Genomic DNA, 24927 nt, shown 5'->3' with positions numbered 1-24927 from the left:
ATTTTTTTGTTAATTACAAAAGTTTTATACTTTATAAATAAGGTGTAATACATTTATCTTTTAAGTTAAAATTTTAAGAAGTTGTTGACAAGTACGTTTATTAAAATACATTGAATTATGGTGTTTTTACCAAGAAAAATTGATTTTCGAGTTATTTATTAAACAAAAAAAAGTTGGATCATTTTTAAACCAATTTTATACAGGTTAAACTATTAAGGATGTGATTACGTTCAATAATATGCACAGTTTAAAATTGAACATTTCCAATATGCCAATAAAACGTTGTAAAATTATTTTATTTTTAATTAAATTTACAAGATTCACTGACGTATTCGGATTAAACTTTTAAACTTCAAATATTCTGAGGATGAGAAATGTTTGAGATTTGAAATTAATATTTTTTGATATTTATTTTTTATATATTACAACCGGTTTTATAAATCATTAACGTATATTATCTCCTTAAGTACAACTTAAGTAAAACTTGTTTTCTTTTCATATCCGTAGGTAGTAATGTAGACAAGTTGATTCGATTCAGCTGTATACAAATATTTGATATGTTATATTAGGAGTAAAATTATATAATTTTCTTTTCCTATATTTCATGTTAATTAATTTTTATAGTTATATATTTAATATACAATGGCATTACATTTATTATTACTTTTATCCATTTTAGATATATGGTATATATGATGCACTTCATTTATACCCAGGTGTTCATTAGTAATAATCAAACAAGAATAATTACATTTATAATAATAATGTAAAATAAGGAAAGTATTTTAGAATAATAAGAAACATATTTTAAACTTGTTTTTAATTTATGGGTTTTATTTTTTAATGAAGCATCATTTTTGATTAAGTTAGTTAAGTTTTCAATACGTTGAGCTTGTATAAAGATAAAGTTAGACTAAAGATTTTTATAATGATATAATATAATTAAAATGTATTACAATAATTCTCACAAACAAAATAAATACGTAAAATTATTTACGTTAGATAATAGTATTTTTATGGTACCTTTAATGTCGGAGTTCGAATTATTTTTCTATAAAAATGAATATTCATAAAAAAGTACACATTGTTTATAGACCGTGATAAGTTTAACAAAAAAATTTAAGAATACATAAGCGTTGATCAATTATTTCAATTCAACATAGATGCAACATAAAAAATGTATTTTCGTACGTTATTTTGGAGTTAATAAAACTTTTATAAAATATTATTTTATCTACACATGAAAATGTTTATTTAAATTTATTTTAGATATTTATATTCTAAAATGAGATATATTTCAATAAAAAAAATATAATTTTGAAATTAAGACTCAAGAAAAAAAATCGATGCAATGATTCACAATATTAAATAAAAAGTAATTTATTTAAATTTAAAAATAATATGATAATTTTTAAATGGTAATGATATTACTATTACAAAATATAAAAAAATATTTCAAGCACGGGAATTGAATAAAATTATTATTTATAAACAGCAAAACAATTGTTGTAAGCATGTAATACAAAAAACGGTGGTTGATACTTCGATTAATTCTAATGCCTATGTTAAACACACGCCTTGCGTATATTTAAACGAAGTGTGGATATATGCAAATGCCATATATCACAACAACGAGTACTTAAATGGCGGGTGTCATAAAAGTAATTTGTCATGATATATTAATAATTTACGATATAGCTTACACTCTACATATACACTGTATATACGTGCAGAATAAAATAAACAATTTTATTCATGTTTAACAATTCAATTTGTGTTGATTTTAATTTGCATTGTTTATTTTTATCCAGTTGTTTTTTTTTTATGATGATTATTTATTATTTAAATCGCGATCGTAGGGAAAACGAATATCATTAGAAATATTGCAACTAAGCACTTATTGATGTGCCGTAATTTATAATAAAAATTATTATAAATAATTTCGAACCTAATATTCTTAATACAATTAAAAAGCTTAAGAAATTCGTTGATTATAAAAACATTTAACTATATCTTACACATTGAAGAGTGATAATTTCCACAAATTTTTCATGTCGTTCTAAAGGTCCTCCAAATGTATTTTTAAACGAGTTGGACAAAACAATAATGATCAATTTCGGATGATGACATTTATTATTTCATTTTGTACGAGAAAAATAATAATTTTGTGTCATTTAAGTCTTGTATAAATGCACTTCCTCACCGACTAATAATATTTAAGATGTTTGACGTAAATGATATATGAAAAAAAGCAACAATGATTAATTATTTATCATTTACACCCACATGTTTTTGAAACATAATAGATTCTTTCAATGTTGATACATTATATTTTTTCAAAATCTGCTTTATATAGAAAAAAAAATTTGTATAGACATTCAATACACTTTATAATATCATATTTCTTTAAATTTGATATATTTTTAGAAAAAATGTTATAATATAATACAACGTATTATTATTTAATGTTCAATTGATTATCAATTATATGTACTCTAGTTAGTTACATTTACTTGAAAGCACAATAAAATATATTGAAAACAAATATTTGTTAAAATGTTGAAACACCAGTTATAGCATGTTGTATAATATGACTTTAAATGATTTATCTTGAAAAGAAATATTAAAATATTTTCATAATTATCGAGGTCGGATAAATGGAACAATGAATGAATTTCGGGTTCATTACTGTGCATTAAAGCGTGTAATTTATTAATATCGATTTTTACCATAACAATCACTGGTTTAGTTTTGATTTTTTTTGCCCGAGCTGCATACCTCAATGTACTGATTGTTTCACTAGCATTCGATCTTGCTGGTGATATACATGCTATCTGTTAAATCAAACATATGTTGTAAATCACATAAAGCATATAGGATTTATTTATAAATAGTATATATAGAGAAATAAATAAATAAATACTTAGCCTGGGATATTATTATATTTGTGAAGTACGACCGGTAAACACTCATCGTCAGATATATAAAAAATCAATAAAATCGCAATTTATATATATTTTTATAATTATTTTCGATTAAATTTATTTATAATTTTATTATATAGAATTCATCAAATATTTTATCATTTTGATTACTCAAAAGTAAAGTGAATCGGCTACGAAATTAAATAATGAATATTTCGGTAAAAAAAAAAAAATGCATTTGATACTGTAAAAAACCATATTGTATAACAAAATAAATAAATAACACTAACATTTTTAATTTTACTATAAAAACTATATATAGTTTATTATTTAAATTTATATTATTTATAAATTAATTTTTCAGTATCATGGTAATTAAATGTCAGGTTTAAAGATTGATTTAATAATCATGGGAAAAACTTACCATCAATGTGACACCGGTACCAGCTATACTGTCTGACAGGAGTTTGGTTAGTTTACTATCTCGGTATGGGATGTGACCTTTTCGCTTCTTTGGATCACTCAGTGATGCAATGCAGTAACCTGGTCGAGAGAAAAGTGCGGTTTGATAAAAAAAAATTACATATTGTTTTTTTATGACCAAATTCCCCCACCACTATTGCGGCGGGGGTTAACTTTTCCATTTAACATCTTGTGGTGCACTGACATAGCTCCATACATGCGGTTAAGTGTTAAGGTACCATCGATCGTGAGGGCAATTCTTATTTTTTTGCTTTTTATACGTATATATATATTTGAATATATATATATATATATATATATGTATACATAAAAGGATGACCCCAAGAAAATATCCTTATTATTTATTCAAAAGCTACTAAAAGGTCGACCTCGAGCGATAATTCCATATAGTGACATATATTGATCGAAAACCTGAAGACCAAGGTGATTATCAAAAATAGGTAATGCTATTAATATATCTATATGCGTACAAATAACATATACACAGGAATAACACATACATGAAAAGTAAACAACAAGGCCATAACCTCTTTATATGTCAAAAAAAGTAAAAAAGTGGTGTATATTAAAATTAATGAAAAATAAAAATTTTACAGTATTTTAATATTTATTATACCTAACAATGTTTTTGAACAAGTAATGGGTAACATAAAAATATTTTCAACATAGTTACTGTTTTGAGACAATCAATTGATTGTAATTTATTTCATTATTGGCATGCTTCGACGATAAAAAGCAATATATGTGCATTTCAAAGCTAGTAACTAGAAACATATTGCACGGGAAGGGAAAATGGTTATTGAACCTTTAAACCCCCCCAAGCATGGATTTCATTTAATATAGGATTAACTAACGAAATAATTCGGGTTTCGAATTGAGCCAAAGATGTTCATGGTCTTTTAATTTATTATATTTATATTTACTACCTAAGACCATTAAGCTTTTGTTGATGTTATTCGCTTCCTCTAGGGTTTTCCCTTCACTCATGGTTTTCTTAGTCATTTCACTTCCAGCCAAGTCTACGAAATTAATTTTTCCTTGTTTCGTGATAAAAACGCCATCTTCGGATATCTGAAATAAGCAGTTAATGCAAATATGAAGCAACGACCATAATTAGTTTTTGTGTTATATTATTGAATTCACTAAAATCGTTTAATTTTTTTAAAAAAAATACTATTTTTTAATCACTCGTACTATAGTGAAACATACAAATAGTGTAAAAGTAGCAAATATTCATATTACATATGATACTAAACTGTAAGTCTATTAAATAACATCAGTCAAATTATAACTCGTAAAATTAAGACAAATTAAGTGCACGAATTATTAATTTTGTATTTGATAAAAAAAAGGTATTTATAAAAATAACATAATAAATCGAATGGTACAAATATATTATTGTTTACAAAAATTAAAATTAGTAGGTATGGAATATATTTTTAAATATGTATGCTCTTCATAACTTATTAATACTTTATTTTATTTTATCTAGAGATTATTTATAATATTAAAAATTCCTTGTTAAATGATGCTTTTGAAGAATTTAGTTCTTATTGATAGCCAAGAGATTTAGATTAGAAGACTTATAAACATTGAGGAACATAATGAATTATTATGTAATGACTTATTTATTTTCAAATTACAATTTCATTAACTCATAATAAATATTCCAGATGATTTTTTTGTGATTATTGACATTTAGTATAGGTTAAGATAGTATACTTATATTTATAAATAAGCACAGAAATTCAATTTTATATATTATTTTTCTTCTGCCTACGCTTATTTTGAATGTACTAATTTTATTTTTAATTTATAACGTAAAATTACAAGTATTGCTTAGAAATTATAGTGAAAAATTAATTTTTTGCATTTTTTTAAGTTATTGATGTATTGATTTTAGACCACGAAATGAGTCGTTCTTATAATTTGGTGAGATCACCCTTACACTAAACATATAATTTTTTATCATTATAAACATTATAATGATATATATATATATATGAAAAAAAAATATGAAATTTAATTATTCAATTAATACAACAAAATTATTCACCTGTTGTTCAGACGTAATATATACTGTCAACATAGTATGACTTCTACTGGAGTTTTCGTTCATATTATGACTTCCGACTGTTCTGTTTTTCATACCTATTATCAAACAACATTTATTTTCAATTTAATTAATAAATTTAAATACCTTTGGTTCTAAACCGATGTGCGAAAAGAAAATTGAAGAGAATTAAAATTAAAATTTTTGATTTAATTTTATGCATATATTTATATTACGGAAATTTATTTAAAAATGTATATTGCATTTGATGAAAATAAATTCATTTTTATTTTTAAATAATATAATTACAGGACCATATGTACCTACATTTTATATAAAATGTACGTATGTATTGTACTGTGTATATTATACCTTCTTCCAATACGGCTTGTAGATCATCTAACTCTTCACAGTCTACCATAAATAGATTGTCTACATAGAAGTTACGAGCTTTCCGGGACCATCTTACTTCTAGGGGTTTCCTGTGAGTGCCAGGATTCAATAAATCTATTACCTAGGTACCAAAATGTTTTTTTTTTTCAATAATATTCAATTATTTATTAAATAGTTGAGTGTTTAACAAATGGTATTGAAATTTTTTCGTGTCATTGAACTTGTTATATTATTATATAGGTAGTGTTAATAAGACCGTATGAGACGGGTAATTTACAAGTTCAATGACTGAACGTATTAAAGACCATGTATGCATATATTATATTGACGTAAAACTCTACATATAAGCCAACCACAAAAAATAATAACAATAAAATCTAAGTTCAATGAACTTTATATCGATTTAAGTACGAGAAATTTTTGAATTATTCGACAAAAAAATATAAACATTTGTAGTGTTTTGTTGTTTGGTAAATTACTTTCTCATTGTAAATTTCTAGAAACGAAGCTTTGAGCACGAAGTGGAGATCTTGTCGTTGTTGCACCAACCGGAACAGGTACATAAACGAGCGAAACACTAAGCCATGATCCATGGCAAAAGGTTCAATACGCTTGTTAAAAAACTAAAATCAATCAAATACATGTTATTAAAATACGAAAATAATATTTGGATACACAGTATATATGTGGAAATATATTGGGCTTAATATTAATATTTAACACTTGGAATTTTAAACTTGAGTGCTTTGTTGTTGGAATCATAATATATTATGCATAAATAAATAGAAGTAGATGTTATAAAAAAAATTAAATTTCTAATTGATAGAATAATAATAATTGAGTGTATTAGTGTTGCTGATATTTTATATTATCTCTTCTAAAAATAAATTAATGATTAATTAAAATTATATAAGTGGACATAAGCAAATAAACAAGAATTTATTTGGCTAAAAATTTTCTTAATTGTACCAAATTCACTGAAACATCCTACATTTTATATAAAATATTTACAAATATATTAGTTTTTATGTATAAAACATATGTGGGTAATAAAGTAAAATTTAATTGCTAAAATAAATTTTTTCATGAAATTCAGTCACAACATTTTTGGATAAAATAATATTTGATTTAATTATATTATAATTTTTTAAGTAAATAATCTATTCATTTATACTGTAATTTGTGAACGTTTACTTAAAGAAAATAAGATAATATTAATCATAGAATTTATAAAACGATTTATATATTTTATCCATCAATTATTTTAAAAATACAAATATTGTAACTCAAATATCGGATATATGGAATGATACGGTTTAAATGTTGTTATTGATAAAATAAACATAAACATGGTTTTAATTATATTTGAAAATAACAAGTATATGAAATTCAAGTAGCTATGGTATTTTATTTAGACGCAACTATCGCTGATGGGAGTAGAGTCAAATTAAATTAATATAACTGTTCATATTTTGCATTTGAAAATTATTGTGTATGATTTACGATAGTATGTTTGTAAAATTAAAATAATATATTTTACTCGAACACAAGACTGTAATTTATCACTGTAAGTGGTTTAGGTTACATTATATATCTGCAATACGGACATTTTTTAAACGTTTATGATTTTCATATGGTAGAGTTCACGTCACATTCAAAAACTGAACATTTAATTTTCTGTTATATTAAATTGATTGATTACTTTGTCTAGTTATATAAGCTCTAAGTAGATGTTTACTATTATTTTGGTTAATTTTATTTTATTTATTTTACAAATCATACAACAAGAAGTGCTACAAAATATAATATTAGATAGATATTATAGATTATCCGTCTTTAAGAATAGTTTATGTTGTTATACTTGAATTGTTTACACAAAAACTTATGAAATCCTGAATTTGTTCTCCGGCCAATTAATGGTGTAAATGAATTATTGAATTTTTCAATTTTAAACTATAATATTTTGACGAATTTAAAATCTTTAGGATGAATCATTAATAATTTTACCATAATATACATTAGTGAGTTCAGTAAATAAGTCTACACTCGAGCAAACACATACAAATATAAATGTATATGTTATTACGTTTAGTACGTTAAATGCATTAAAATGAAAATGAAATATAATATCAATTATGTAGACTATTGAAATTCAGGCGTGCATTTGAGTATTAAATAAAGGTACGGAAAGGTATACTATAGTATGTATACAGATAGGCAATTTCCCGTGTTAGCTCAGAATAGGAAATTTAACTGACCACTTTGATGAAAACGACGATGACGACCTTGTCGTATGAGATGAATACTAAAATTCTATCGCGAATAAACATTTCGATGGCGAAGAAGTATTCAAATTATATTATCATACACTATATATATTTTACATAAAAAGAGGTGACCCGGTTTGTTTTTTTAAGGCAGACGAAGCAAAATGTTTCACTATAAATAACCAAATACATCAATCACCTGACCAGCATTTTTTATACAATAATGAAAACGGTCAAGTAAGCTGTCTAGTTTCCAATACATCCTTTTTTTTAATTTTATTGATTTTCCCACCTAATATAAATCATATAACGAAGAAATATTACCTGGTATATACATATATATATATATATATATATAATTGTAATACCATGATTTTTTTGTTGACATTGTTTTAGTTTATAGGGGTTTTATGGGAGTCAACAAAATATACTTTTGCAGAGTAAGTGAAAATAATTTTTTTAACACTCTGACTGAGTCAAGGCTCATGATTATTTTACACATGAATGAATTTCGCAGATTGCATTTTTAGCTTAATGAATTCATCAGTTAAAAAATATTATGGTAAATCCACAATTCAACAACAAATCATAACGAAAAGATTTACATATTTTTACAATTCTTAATTTACTATATCAATTACAGAAAAAATCTAATCGAAAAGTTTTTTTGAAAAGTATAATTATTTGATTAACCAATTTATAATATGGATTGGGTTAATTAATTTTTAATTAAATTTAATTATTGTTATCGCATATTACAAATTTTTATTTATTTCCATTAATTTTATTGTTTTCGATGTCATCCATGTTTGATTTCATGATTCTAATTGTTTTTTTAATCATGAGCTAATTGATATTTTTGTTATAAAACAATCATCGAAAACATTTATATTTAATTATATGAAATTATTTATCTCATTTAGAGGAAAAAATTATTTCAACAAAAAATACTATTTGAACATTAAACCAATTATCTTGAATTAAATAACTCACCATTCCTGGTGGTCCTGTCAATGTATGAGTTTTACCACTGCCGGTTTGTCCATAACAGAAGCACGTGGTATTAAAACCTTCAGCAGCCATTTCAATGAGTTTTTTGATACCTGAATATTGGAAAACATCTTCTTGAGTAGCTGCGGGCTCAAAAACCACATTATAAGAGAACAGTTTTGACTTGGGCCCATTGGATCCACCGATTGAATTAAATCCTTCTATCTAAAATGCCAAATAATTATACATACATATTTATTGTATTAATTTTTTATATTTAGATTTACATACATTAATCCATTGACAAACATTAAGATATACGTATAAAATCAAAACTTAAAATATAATATCAAAATTACCTTAACATGAATTATTAAATGCAAATTAAATATTGATTTATTTTAAATAAATTATATATAATATTGTACTTAAATAAATGAAAAATATAATGAAATAAAGAAATTAAAGTTAATCGTGCAAAAACTAAATAAAATATATAGTACATACATTTTTTTCAACATAATAATCTTTCATTATTTATTAATTTAATAATAAATATATTTAAAATATTTTTATGTATTATTAATATATATGTATTAATAATATAAAACAATGATTGGGAAACAAATTTAAATGTAACACGTGTGAATTTAACAAACGTTAGTTTATCATTAGATAAATATTTAACAGTACAAAAAAAATAATTTACGGACTCATAAATTTGGTGCAACCGGGTAAAAGATTAGTATAATAGTTATACTATAACAGTTATAGTTACTATAAAAACATTGTGCGCACAGAAGCTATAAAATTGCATACCCAATACGCCGTGTCTGATTTGGTTAATTTTACAATAAAACAAGATCGTAGTTTTGTATTAATTAGCACATAATACTTTATTAACATATTAATACATTTAAAATGAATATTTATCATTTATGATTATCTAATGAAACTTAAATAAATAATAAACAAAAAATATGTTAAGAGTACTAATTATTGTTATGAATTTTTATGCTATAATTAGCAATGAGTAATAACATCATAATTGATGGAGTCGAATCTAAATTAAAATCATTTTTTGAGCTCCTCCCCCAAATTCTGAAATAAGTACCGTTACCTTATTACATAGGTATTATAACATTATATTTTAACGAATGAGAAATTCTTTTTTCAATTATTTTGATATTATGCACCTCTTTTGTGAAATATTTTTAAAAAAAAAAATCCACGTCTGATTGAAAATGATATAATAAACAATAAATGTTTCACTGAGAAAATAAATCGTCAGAATAATTCTTATTGTAGCGGCCGGATTCAAGTGAATGTATATAGATATAAAAATACTATTAAATTATAACCAGAATAATATAAAATTTATTCATATCAACTGTTAATTTAAAATTAATCTCTTGTATTGCGTTATTGATATTGTATTCAGTTAGTTCGAACAACCTTTTTTAAATTTTAGTATACAAAAAGTGCATTATTTATTGAAATAAAATAAGGGTATTTTAAATTTTTCTAAAGTGTTTGATTTATCTTGATGTAGTTAAATGAATTCTGTTAATATATTTTTTATCGTTTTAAAAAATCATGAGATAATATTATATTTTGTCTGCATGTTTTTCATGAATTTTTTTCAGAAATAATTGAATTATTTATTTATACATTTTATTATTAATTTGTTAAATTTAAATTAAATGTCACAGATCCTTATTTTTAAATAAAATTATCATTGAGCCATAAGAATTTTAAGTTGTTTTCATAAATTTACAATTTTCAATTTACAAGTTACTGCCCGTAACTCATTACCTAGATATAAGTATATTGCACGTGTTCACCGGACCAACTGGTCATTTTATATATTAACAACATACAATAATTTGTCCAACATAGGTTCTTATGAATTTTTGAAATCGTATTTTAAATATTATGACGTCTCATCAGGTTGAAATTATAATTGTATATTATGAATTTATCTCGAACATAATATATCGGTAGGAATTAAACATATTTAAGTTATATTATAGCTTTAGTAGTCTATGATATTTAATGTTAACATTTATGATCATATGTAATAATGTATACTTATATTACACACCAAAATACGTCCATTTCCCGGAAAAGATATAATCGATGGTTCAATTGCTTTGTTTTCTTTGATGCTGAGAGGCCGACATCTAATTAAAATAATGAAAAATACCAACTTACAGATTTTTACTTAAGCGACGAGTATATGATTAAATATATTGAGTTCAGTAGACGCACCTCACTACAACGTAGATACCATTTTCTTGTTCTGAAATATCGTTGTACGATCTATTTAATGACCCGGTAGATTCGTTTAAGGACGAAATAGAACTGAAATAGAAAACAACATTGTGTTAGATTTGTATTAGCTGTTTATTCAAGGATTCATGACATTACATTAGATTTCTATCATCTGTGTTCAACGACAATGCAAATTTATTTTAGTTATTTATAGTTTGTTAATGCTACTATATTATATGAATATAATATAATTAATAGTTTGAAGACCTTATGCCATTTCATTATTATTTCTGAAAATATTACTTGAGTGCTGTCGGCTTACCTTCACACACATAAATATTTTCGTATTCTATGCTAATGAACTTATTATGATTAATAGTTTGTTGTGCTTATTGATTTTGACGTAATGAACACTAATGTTTGTAATTTATTATTGTTGATCTAATATACGAGGTTTGAGTATAAATATGGTTGAAAAATTGTAATTTATTAGAAAAATGTAGTGGTATTATTTGCTACAAATCTTTTTAAATTGTAATTGAGAGCAATTCAGAATTTAATAAAATATATTTCATTTATAATATTTAAAAATAGGAATAATAATCCATTTTTTTCCTATAAAATACACTTCAAATTTAAAACGTTAAAATGTTCTTTTTTTACAATGTATTTGAATGAATTCGTTTGCGTTTTCTTTTTATGGAAAATTATACAATAGTGTATGAATATATTTTCAAATATTCTTTTAAAACTGATAAAATTATGCTTTTTGTTTTAAATTTATTTTCACATTAGAATTAGTCGTCCATCAAACGAATACCGATAACTTTTAGTAGTTGATGTAGTTTAATGAAAAATTAATATTTTCATCAACAAACTTGTTACACGATAAAAATGCACCATCTTTTAAAACAATACCATTCATTACTCAGACTACTACCGGAAAAACAAAAAAGAATCGCATTATATTGAGATAATAAATTTAATAGGTAATATTAGTGATATTCTTGTAGTAACTCAATACGGTTTGAAACTAAGATATTTCTTGAGTTATACAAATACTGTCCATTAAAAAAGAAAAAATAGATTATTTTTATCGAACTTGCAACACTTTTTATTACTTTTGAAGTAGTAAGTTCATGTTCATTGAAAAATAATACTAAAATTAGTTATGGTTGTTAGTTAAGATGAAGTTTTCGCCTTGAACAACATCACAAACGAAACTGATATCTATAGTTATAAAGGTTTATTTATTTATAACATTGAAAATTCCTCTGTGTGAATAATTTACTAATTTGCAAATCATTGTATTGTAAAGCTCATTTTGTGTTTAATTAAAATAAAATTGGTTCAATAATCTTAATTACCTCAAAATGAGACATTTTTCCTTCTTGTACCAAGTAACATTATTTTACTGTTGTATTTTATCGACTGTTATTTAATCATTAGAAGTTAAATTATTTGATTAACATTCCAGTATATCAAGTTAATTCAGATTATAATTATTTGATTAATTTTTCAGAAATAATTTGTAATTATCAAATTAGTATTTGATCGCCAAGCTTTATAATTTAAAGGTTTTGAATAATAAGTGTTGAAAAAAATTGTTTGCATTTAATTTTTTTTTTTTATTTATATTATTTTTTTACAAAACAATATATTTATAAAAGAACACTCTTTTATCGATTTAAAATATTCTAAATAAATAAAGAAAATTGCATCATGTTTTAAAATACACATCACTCAATCAAACAAGGAAAGTTAATTAATATTTAAAGTTGGAATATTAGAAATGTTAACTAAAACATTTATACACACTAATATTTTATTGAACGTTTTTGTGATATTTTATACGATTTCATGAAAAAAAATTGTGCATTACTAATATACGATATTTTCCCGAGTTAACAAAATTGAAAGTAATAAAGTAACGGGCTTGACAGTATAATATTTTTAATTACCTTGTGATTATTTGACATCATTATTTATCTTATTTTACAAAAAAAAAAAAAAAAAATTAATTTTTAAATTTCAATTATATCCATCAATATTGCAATATTTCTCAAACTTTTAACAAAGAGTTTATTTCAATTTTAGGTGTGTGTAGTCAAAATTCATTATTTAAATCAAGCATAATAATGAGTATGTGTCTGTAAAATATATTTTATTGAAAAAGGTTTCATGAAATAAATATAACTTAGGTTAAATAATAATATTGATAATTTAAATACAAAAAAAAAAAATTATTTGGTCAACATAAAAGACAGTTAAAATATTATCAAAGTATTTTTTTTACTTTTTATTCCATTTTCCATTGTAGAATTTCATAATTATATATGTATATTAATACACAGATTTCGTATCCAATCGAATACATCCCTATTAGCTGTATAAATATCATTTACAGTGTCTTTGAATACATGGATCAGGCATTCAGTTGCTATATGAGGGATTGTTAGAGTGATGAAACTGATAAACGGTTTGAACTAAAAAAAAATCGAATTGTGAAAGTTTTGAATTATATCACATAATTAGTTATTTAAACTGTTTATAGATTATTAAAAAACTTTACAAAACTGATAATATGCATTACACAGAAAAGTATATACTACACTGGACATAAATACAAATCTACTGAATAGTGCTACGTGACAGCTGTACACAAAAGCCCTTCCATGTCATCTGCACCATAACGAGAATAATTGCAACCGTTATTTTAAAAATATTTTTAATAATAATTATTAATAGATACCATGAATAGCTCTTAGATGTATGATTATACCTACAAAGTACTCAAAAAAGTAGCACAGGGAAAAAATATTGATTCCCATAATATTATTTTTGTTATTAATTCTATAAATATAGTATTTATACTTTAAAACTATTGCTTAATGGATTTAAACGAGCTAGGTCCAACTGATTCAAACCGATCCGGTATTTTTTTACATTTTAGAAACAGGTCGAGCTGAAATTATTATAATTTAAGTCCATGACTGGATTGGAAATCTTTCATAAAAATATGGAGTTCGACTGAATCAATCCTTCACCAATTTTTATAAGATAATACAACAGAATTAGTATGAAAATATACCTGTATACACCATTTTACACTTATTATATAGATTTGAATAATTTTAATTGTTAAATTTCTGTATTTAAATTTAATTACCATCGAAATTAAATGAGAAATAATTTATAATCATTTTACCGTAACTAAAATATTATAACACATTTTTAACCATAATCGGCTCAACGTAACAAAAAACAACAAAAAACAATGAAGTATGCATAAACTAAATTCACAATATCGGAATAACCTCTACTTCAATGAAATGTAACAATTATGTTGTAGGAATAACTTTATTGTTTAGTATTTTAAGAACTCATAAAATAGTATCACAGCAATTATATTTTGAATTTGAAGTACGTACATACTCTGTGTAACGAGTTATTTATGTTTTGCTTAATAGATTTATGATATGTATATAACTATTGTTCTTAACATGATTTAATGTAATCTTTACAATGGTTCACCGTTTGAAGTATAGAGTTATCCTCGTGAGGCGTTTTGTGTTATAGTAAATTTGAATAATATAGCCGTTAAGATAACAGACTTGTAGTAACTTCAAATTATCAAAATATATTCGGGAAATATAGTTAAGATAAAATTTACTAATAACTGTTAGTTAGTTATTGTGGAGTAATTTTTAAAATAAATTTGAGTTTAAACTTACGAATTCAAAAAAATATATTTGAAAATTACTTTTAGAATAAACGATATATGTGACACACTTGTTTTCACACACGTCCTTATTGATTTTATGAATTAATACTTTATCTAAATAGAACACGGTTACAAAATAAATCGTTCTGCAAACCAATTACAGTAGAATCGGTTTTGATGAAATGACGCTCTCGCTCATTTTCACGAGTCCCTTCATTTTGAAAACGGTTGACATGTAAATGACTTTGGATAATACGTTTTCTATTTCCGGATAAGGCGCTTTATGTCAATGATGTTATGTAGTATAAAATAAATAATCACAATATCAAATCAATGATGATTTTCAAGATTTAGAAGTTTCCTGGGTATGCAGAAATTGATGATGATATCGTTACGAGTAGCTAGAAAACATATAGAAGTTTTGATCAGATTGGTACTGATAAAATTTCATCTGCTGATGTCAGTACTATTGAGGAAGAAGAGGATGATACAACACCAGTTCTCCCCGTTACAAATGCACTTGATTCTGTATTCGAACTAAGATGATTAATTTCATCTTTTGGCAATACAAATGAAACATAACAAAACCTTAATAAAGTTGAAAACATCATCTATTCAAAATGTACTAAAAATTAAAAATTTACAAAAATTGATAATTTTTTGTTAATGAAAAATAAAGTATCTGATCTTTTGTCTTAGTGAGATTTATCTTAGTGTGATAAAATTTATGTGAATAAACGCCTGTAATATAATATTTTAATACGATAGTAATATTATAAACTTACTCATCGCTAGATTTCGAATTGACTTTCATTTTACCTGCCATCAAGTCATAGTATTACTTGAATGTATATACTGTTTATTCGAAAATTGTCGTGGGGTTGAACGGTCGTAGCTTCAATTATCACATCGAACGTACGGCTTTTGTCTTTTTTTTTTTTTTTATATATCTTCAAACGAGTGCTCGGACGAAACGCGCTTATGATTGAAAAAAATAAGCGTACGTAATGACGATGGGCACTAAGGTAACTAAATGGGGAAAAAAACACAACACTCACTTCGGTTGTTCGTATCACGCGTATGTATACATATTATATAGGTATTCTCGTGTACATACATACATGTCAATAGATACACATGTGGGTGTATGTGAGCGTGCGCGCGTGTGTGTGCGCGTGTGTGTGTTTGTGCGCGCGTGTGTGTGTGTTTGTGAAGCCAAAAGGGTAAAATCGAATAACCGTCTATTAGCGCCACACGCGTTGTTGCGGGGCGCATCATACACGATGACGCGTCGGCCATTGATATTATTATGTCGTTAAACCTTGGGCAGAGGGCGGTAAAAGTACACACATTCGTTATGGCGCGTGATTGTTCTCGGCCCGAATGTTCGTTTTCTAATAACGCGCGCCGCGGATGTAACGACGTGTGAATAATACTGCGGTGATCGTTGAATCGGATTTTTCCGAACTAACATCCCGTTGGCCGGATCCCAAGTGCGAAAACCGTCATGACGACGATCGGCCGATTGTTGGAATGATATCAGACGAACCATAATTGTACATAGTATAATACCATCGCGTAACAATAATGCATAATAAAACGTATTTTTACCCGAATCGATCGATATATTTTATCTGCACGATGTGACTCACTGGAATAAGTTGATTTTTGTTTATATATATATTTTTTTTCCCCCAAAAAGGATGCGATACCGATATGCATTCGTCTTAAAACGTAGTAAAAACTACCCACAGTTCATCTATCGTTATGGTTGATGTATTGAAGTTATGCGGGTTCTGAAAACACATTTTGATTCGTTACGAGGTACACTTCGCGATCGATCTGGGCGTTTTATTAAATTTACACCTACAACTTATATACATTTAACCTGAAAACTATTAAATTTTAAAATATACTAAACGTTTGCTTGTTAAAAAAAATATAATATTCACAAAACTTAAGCCTGATCTCTACATGTAGACTTCAAGCCGACATTGATTCTGTTTTCAGAATCTTCATCATTTTAATTTATAAGTCGTAATTATGGACAAAAAGTAAAGTTTTTAATATATTGCGCTCTTGAAAATCAAAGGTAGCACTATCGGATAACGAGTAAAAATATATTCATCCCTGAATATGGATATCAATTGCGTTTAGTCTACGTTTCTGATTATAAAATTTCAACAGCATTATTTTTTATAACAGTGTCCTAGATTTTGGACTCGCTACATATTTTAATTGATCACTAGCAGACAAATATGCAGTTAAATAATTTACTTCACATCCAAAGTTATAGTATCAAAAATATTTTAAGTAGAGGAATTTACTATAATTATATCAAGACAGAATATTAATTATTATTATTTTTTAAAAATTTTTCTAAAACGAGTTATAATAGATCTAAAAAAAAAACAGATAAATTCAAATTATAAATACAGTACGATGATTAAAAAAAAATACTGGCTATTATCAGAAGCAATTGCCGTTACTATCATCAAATAACTAATAAAAATAAAATGTAATGAGGAATCTGATTAAAAAAGTAAAAACTAGGTCATCATAAAAACTGTGTAGTACCACATCACTTTAAGTAAAGATTTTTTCATAAGATATCCTTGACGTGTATTTGTAAGAATTTTATAAGTATTGTTTGTAGCAATACAATCGAAAAATGGGGCCGATATAATTCAAGTGTGTGAAAGTCAAATAATGTCAATCCGACTGCTTACAGTATAATTGTTAGTGTTTGTAGTGTTGTTATCACATAAATAGAATTTTGAAGATTTCCAAAATAATAATTATTATTGTGTTTTTATTATTCATTCTCAAATAAAACAATACTATGAATTTAATTATATACATTTACATTTAATAGTTTAGTAAAATAACGCCATAAAAGTACTTCCTACCAACTATTACTACCTAAAAGTGATAGGTAAATATAAAAATAATAATTATATGTTATTTTTATGTAGATAAAATGTTATCTTACATGGTGTATCGTCAGTAGCTGTCATTAGTTTTGGAACTGTCAATAACAACTCAAATAAACATATTTGAAGCATTTTATAACCATTACTATATACATTTAAAATTAAATCACGTATTTAGATAAAATATGATTAAACACAAAATGATATAGATTTCATTCAAAGTTTATACAGTTAATTAATACAAACAATATTTTTTTTTAGTTTAGATTATATATTTAATCTTTATATTCATAGTATACTGACATTTCAAAAACTAATGTTATATTCTTATTTATCGGTGTTCTTTATGTATATTTATGTCGTTCACTTTGAAATGATAAAAAATGTATAGATTTTAATTTACATTTTATATTCGCTTTAAACATGAATGTCATTATATATTTTTAAAAAAAAATATAGGGAATGAGTAAAAAAAATTTATTGCAGCGAAATATTACACCAGATGTTGTACACAGTTTTTTTCATCTCAATGTTTTATTTTTTATTTCTCTGTAAAACGATTAAAAGTTAAATTTACTAAAATCATCCGATAATTAATCGAAACAGAAATAATTATTCGATATTTTATGATTCACAAATGTTTTAAATGTTAATGGATATTCTAAGAATATTTTATTTGAACATTGAATTTATTATTTTAATCGTATTAAAAATTGATTATTTGTAAGAAATCGGTTTAAAAATTCTAAGTGCTTTATTACTTATTCAAGTAAAAGGAATCCATAATTAATTTTATTTATTTGAAATATAATATTATTTCAGTGTACATATGTTTTTATGAGCTAGTGATTACTTTATAATATTATAAATAAATAAATCCCATTTGATTTTTTGTTTTCGATATAATACGTAATCATAAAACATTTAACATATTAATGTTTGATCAATTTGTTCTTACCCTTATTAACTAATCTTAACTTTGAATTTTATAAAATTCACGTATAATATTGATAAGATTTTTTTAATTTTTCGGTTTATATTGAAAAAAATATTGAAAAAATATAGAAATACCTAGTACAAAAAGTATTTTTTGAGTTTAATACACAAAAATATGGAATATGATACTTTTGGTATAAATTTGAATTTCGAAATACTGTTTACAGAAAAAAAGTTACGTTTTTCAGAAATTTATAGTACTATTATAATACAAATATACAATGTTAATAAATGGATGCTTTAAAAAATATGAAAGCAACCAGCAAAGAAGTATTGAAAGCACTAAGGTACTTATAATCTTCGGAGACGTGCTCTGATGTTAAACAATTTTTTTATGTGGATTTTAAAATAAATCGTAGAATGAATTATACGAACACGTAGAGTGTATTAATTTCAAATAAATTTGAGCAATTCATGAAATACTAATCTGTAACGTACACGTCATATCCGATGCCGTATAGGAGTGTCCATCACATGCAGTGCCCATCACTTCACATCACGAAGAGTAATAAGTAATATAACCAATATATATTAATATAGCCTATATTACGAGCTTCGCTAGATAGTGGTACACGGGTACAGTTTCTTTGTGCTCGGTCACGTTTCATTTGAATTAGTATCGTGTTTTCGGGTCACGTATTTTCCACAAACACATAACGTCGTCGAAAATTCTAAATTCACAATATATTTTACATACGGAAGTTTGGTCGTTATTAATTACACTATGAAATACATTTATAGCATCACACGCACGAATATAATAATACAACACATCTATATATTGTCAGCATAACGCGTGTCGAATATTTGTCTTCATTAGAATATGTGGTGAGAATTATTGTTCCGCACAAGTATTCTTGTGACCGTTATTGTGCTATGTATAGTGATTAAATGGTTGACATTCTTTTAATTATGATACAATAATATATCATAGTTAAAAAAATGACAATAGATATATAATGATAATAATATATAAATAATAAAATTATTCAGATGGAATGGATATTACAGGGAGTTTCGATAATTACAAAAAATAATTTTAACTATGCCATTTTCAGTTATTTTTGTAGGTTTTTAATGTTGATAGTTAAAATATAATAATAATAATAAAAATGCATGAAGAAAATTTAAAAAAAGACAGTAAAATCATTTAAATTACTTATGATATGTTGATAACGAACATGTTCATGTGTAAAAAACTTCTTTATTATTTATGATTTTTATGTTTGTTTAAAAATCGAACAGATGAATATAGTCAACGAAAAGCAGCTCAAATAATAAAGAAACAGTTACACTAAAGTGTTGTCAAGTTTATTTTTCGACAAAATAAAAAAAAATTGTATGAGTGAAATATAAAAATAAAATTTCTGAAACATCACTGAATAGACTCATCACATCAAAAACAGGTACATTTTTTTTTATGCTATACAGGCCATTAATGCCTTTTGCACACTTCAACAAAACTTCGCCATACAGTTTGATCCATTGTATCCTCCAATCGCTTTGTCTCGTCGGTATCTGAAATATCTTTCTTAACTCTGTCTAACCACCGCTGGCGAGGTCTTCCCCTTGGTCGTTTTTTTTTAGGTTTCCGATTAAGACATTTCGTATGATATTTTCACCAGCCCGCCAGACATTGCCAGCCCACTCTAATCGTTTCGCTTTTAAGAACAATCCGATATTTGGTTTGTTATATAACCTTTTTCGTTCATCGTTCTTTCGTCTTTCATACTTCCCATTTTGATTTCGAACAGGTCCGTAAATTTTCCGTAAAACATTTTTTTCGAAGGTGAGTAATTTCTCTTCATCCCCCTGTGTTGTGGACCATGTCGCATGCGTACATTACTATCGGTCTGAGGTAGAAGGTGTACAGTTTCTCTTTTGTAGCTTTTGGTAATAGTCTGGAGCTGAACATCCTATTCATGTCAAAATACGCTTTGTTTGCATTACTTATTCTTAACTGAATTTCCTTATGCATATTATTTGTTGTATTAATATTGACTCCTAGGTATTTAAACTCATCTACTTGCTCAGAGATGTGGGGACCTACTTTTAGAGCTGCTGTATTTGCCATATGTTTAGTCATTACTAGGTATTTAGTTTTATTCTCATTGATAACGAAGCTCATTCTGTGACTAGACTCAATTAATTTTTCTGTGACCTTCACTTCACTTCTGTAACCTTCAACTCCATTTCATGATTCATTGCTATATCCCTGATTACTTTTTTAAGTGCCAGATTAAACAGTATAGGAGACATTGCATCTCCCTGTTTTAGTCCAGATTGGACCTCATATTGTGAGGATAACTCACCTTGGTACCGGATTTTATAATGTGTTTGAATTACATATTTCTATCATTTTCAATAGCTTTTCGGGGATTCCAAAATTCCTCAGCGCTATCCATAGTTGTTGTGTATTAACATTATCATAGGCTTGTTTAAAGTCAACAAATCACATAAACAAGTCTTTATCATATTCGTAGTACTTCTCCATTATTTGTCGGATGGTGAAAATATAATCTGTTGTTGACTTACTTCTTGTAAACCCACACTGATATTCTCTAATTATGTCTTTTGCATATCCTTTCAATCGTTTTAAGACCGCGAGGGATAATACTTTATAACTTGTATCCAATAGTGAAATTCCTCGGTAATTTTCTACCTTAGCTGTGTTTCCTTTTTTAAAAATCGGACACACAATCATTGTGTTCCAATCTTTGGGAATCTGTTCATTGACCCATATACTTTTAATTAATTTCTGTATTTATATTGCTAGATGTGGTCCTGCTAATTTGAGAAGTTTTGAATTAATGTTGTCTTCTCCCGGTGATTTGTTGTTCTTCAGAGAGTTGATGATCATCTTGATTTCGTGATAATTTGGCTCCAATAAACAATAAATAGGTAAATTATCATATAAAAATGTAAGAAATACAAAATATAATTTTTACTAACAAAAAAGCTTTATTTACATCAAATGTATTAATATTATTCTCTATAAAATGTGAATGTAATAGGTGAATTATTAAAATAACGCCACGATACCTTTTTGATGTCATTCGATTTCAAGGACAATATAGTTTTATAGTTACGTAAAAGGTATTTATTAATGAATCATTTGCATTTATTTGTATCTTTTTTATATTGTCATAAAATTGTTTCCGATTATACATTTTATACATGATTTTTATTACTATTTTTTATAGTATTCATACCGTTAAAAATTAAATACATAAGATTTGTTTTTTTCACATGCTTAGTTGAGAAACAATGTTAGGTATTTTATTCAAGCGTTAATGTTTTCTTAATTAGGGAACGTTAGTAATAATAAAAAAAAAATCTAAACGTACACCAATTTAATTTTTTAGTACTTTCTTAATAGTTATTTTATGTTTTATTGTTTAAATTTTATGTTAAATAAATAATATAATAATACAAATCGAAAAGTAGTTAACCATTTGTTACTCAAACGGTGTACAGAAAGATTATAGTACATATAGTACAGATTTCAATACTCTGACTATGATATACATTTATGTGTGATATGTTCAAAAATATTATTTAAACTCAACATGTACTGTACATGTTTTCTAACAGTCCTTAAAATTTATAATGACGTGACGGTTATTACTAACGTATGTACCAAAGTCGTAATGTTCAACGATTTCCACTCTAAGTAAAAAATAAAGTTTATAATAGTCTTAAAAATAAAAAAAACTTTTTATGAAATAATGCTTATATTCAATGTATTTATATTAAATTTATTATTTATGTAAGCAACATTTTTTTTTTTTTTTTTTAATAAAATAGATATAAATATGTATTTACAATCTGTAATATACTAAAACAATAAGTGCATTTTATATATATATTTATATTTTTTTTTTATGTATATGGTTTGGAGGCTTGAGTGAAGTGGATTTTTTTTTTTTTATTAATTTATATATCGAAGTAAATCACGAGGCCAGTTTCGTTTTAATCGACGGGGAGGATTATCAGAAAGAGTCTTAGAGGAGAGGTTTGCAATTAGTGGGTTTGGATGATTATTTGTATAAAAATGAAATTTTTTATAGTGTGCAGAATTGAGGGTGTGCAGTGTAGGAATGTTAAGATCTTTATGGATTGCATGATTACTAACATACCAAGGTGCATTTGTCAGGAGGCGGAGACTAATCGACTGAAAGGACTGAAGAAAATTTAGGTTTGACTTTTTGGTCGATCTCCATATTTGTATTCCGTATGTCAATGCAGAACGAATTAATTGTTTGTATACAAGAGATTTTTCGCTAAGTAAAATTTTAAAACGGAGGAGTAGTCGAAGTTTATGTAGTTTCATTTTCATTGATTTTCTTTTAGTTTTTATGTGAGTGGCCCATGTTAATCATTGGTCAAGATGAATACCTAAATATTTTACTGAATTTTCTCTGGGAATATTTTCGTTATTGAGTGTTACCGAGGGGCTGTTATTGGGGCGAAGTGTAAATGTGATGTGTGAAGATTTATTTTCATTTATTTTAATTCTCCATAGATTAAACCAATTTTTTAACTCATTTAAATGGGATTGTAAGTTTTCCGTTGCAGGTATATACCTGGGTCAGATGATGTTACGTATGTGTCATCGGCAAAAGTGGCTAGACTAGTAAGGTTAGATTGAGGAATATCAAATGTGTAAATTTAACATCATTAAATTTTAACATCTATAACAATGCCCGTGAGATTATTGTGTAAAAAACTAATATTGCTGACGAAATATTTCCTACCAAAATTATCTTTCTTGATCAATTTTTGATTGTTTTAAAATCAATAAAATATAAAAAGTTTTACCAGAAGAATAAGAAATGGAAAGTAACATTTAAGCAACATTTAAAACCTATTATAATATGATAAGGTAGTTTTTATGTTAGGTATGCGAAATGACACGTTTACGTTAGAGGTTCTGAATATTCATATAAAATTTATTTTCTGAGTTATAACCTATTAATACACATAAGTTATGTTTGATTGCGTTTATTATACTCTATGCTTATGTTTGCATGTAAATGAAGTATTCCTTTTTCTATTACAAAAACTGCGTATAAGTAAATTTGCCTTTGACCTTATTTAAAGTGTTTATTTAAATTATAACATATTTATGATGAACCTTATAAAGTTTATTATGTATATTTGTACCTACTTTATAAGTCTATGCATTGAAAAATACGTTCCTCGGATTACGAAAATTTAATTTCTGTTAATTCGTTTTACATTATCCATAAATGATATTACTATATTTTAAACTGCAAAATATATTAAACAAATGTATTAGAATATTTATGTCAAATAAAATTATAACGTAAAGTGCAACTTATAATCATTGACATATATAATATTAGAAAGCTAGGATATTGTACCGCTTAAAATCAAAATTATAGCAACTAAATAGAACATATTATTTTCATTATTACTGTTATCATATTAATTTTTCGAGGCTTATTCGTTTAACAATATACAAAATTATAAATTTAATGGGAATGCAACTAAATAACATCCTGCAGTAAAAGAAAAAATAACGAAACTAAAATATAGATATTATTATTAATATAACAAAATAATTATTTTTTTCCCAAAAATATCGATATTAATACTACGAAAACTATTTTTTCATAGCTATTACTTAAGAATTTCATTATGTTATTGTTTCTTGGGAAAATATTAATTTTCAAAGAATAAAAGGGAAACATTTCTGGTGCTGTCATATCGAAATTTGTTTTAAGTTTTCTTTTAACTTGTCAGTATGAGTGCGTCAAGTTTAAATAGTTCTGTTTCTGATTGTATACTCCGTCTATATATATATATATATATATATATATATATTATTTTTTATTGCATTTCTTTGTAGTCCGTTTTACGGCCA

The 24927-nt window shown here is 25.5% G+C and overlaps 1 protein-coding gene across 2 annotated transcripts in view; it reads right to left on the bottom strand.

Moving 5' to 3' along the window:
* Positions 1–16162, bottom strand: part of LOC112686804 (kinesin-like protein KIF12) — a 36470-nt gene extending 20308 nt beyond the window's left edge. The window contains exons 1-10 of one of the 2 annotated variants that reach the window (XM_025559247.1): positions 15894–16162; positions 11382–11474; positions 11215–11293; positions 9114–9335; positions 6333–6476; positions 5833–5974; positions 5464–5558; positions 4334–4478; positions 3349–3467; positions 2730–2834 (exon numbers count right to left, since the gene is read on the bottom strand). In XM_025559247.1, the coding sequence (XP_025415032.1) occupies positions 2730–2834; positions 3349–3467; positions 4334–4478; positions 5464–5558; positions 5833–5974; positions 6333–6476; positions 9114–9335; positions 11215–11293; positions 11382–11474; positions 15894–15934 (1185 nt within the window). In that variant the 5' untranslated portion in view covers positions 15935–16162. The remainder of the gene's footprint in view (positions 1–2729; positions 2835–3348; positions 3468–4333; positions 4479–5463; positions 5559–5832; positions 5975–6332; positions 6477–9113; positions 9336–11214; positions 11294–11381; positions 11475–15893) is intronic. The other variant, XM_025559256.1, reaches the window with a different exon arrangement.
* Between the last annotated feature and the right edge of the window lie 8765 nt (positions 16163–24927).

This window comes from Sipha flava, unplaced genomic scaffold (genome assembly GCF_003268045.1).
Source record: "Sipha flava isolate LNK unplaced genomic scaffold, YSA_version1 108_pilon_pilon, whole genome shotgun sequence".
Classification (NCBI taxonomy): Eukaryota; Metazoa; Arthropoda; class Insecta; order Hemiptera; family Aphididae; genus Sipha; species Sipha flava.
The sequence above is the reverse complement of the archived record's forward strand: the minus strand, read 5'-3'. Positions and strand labels throughout refer to the sequence as shown.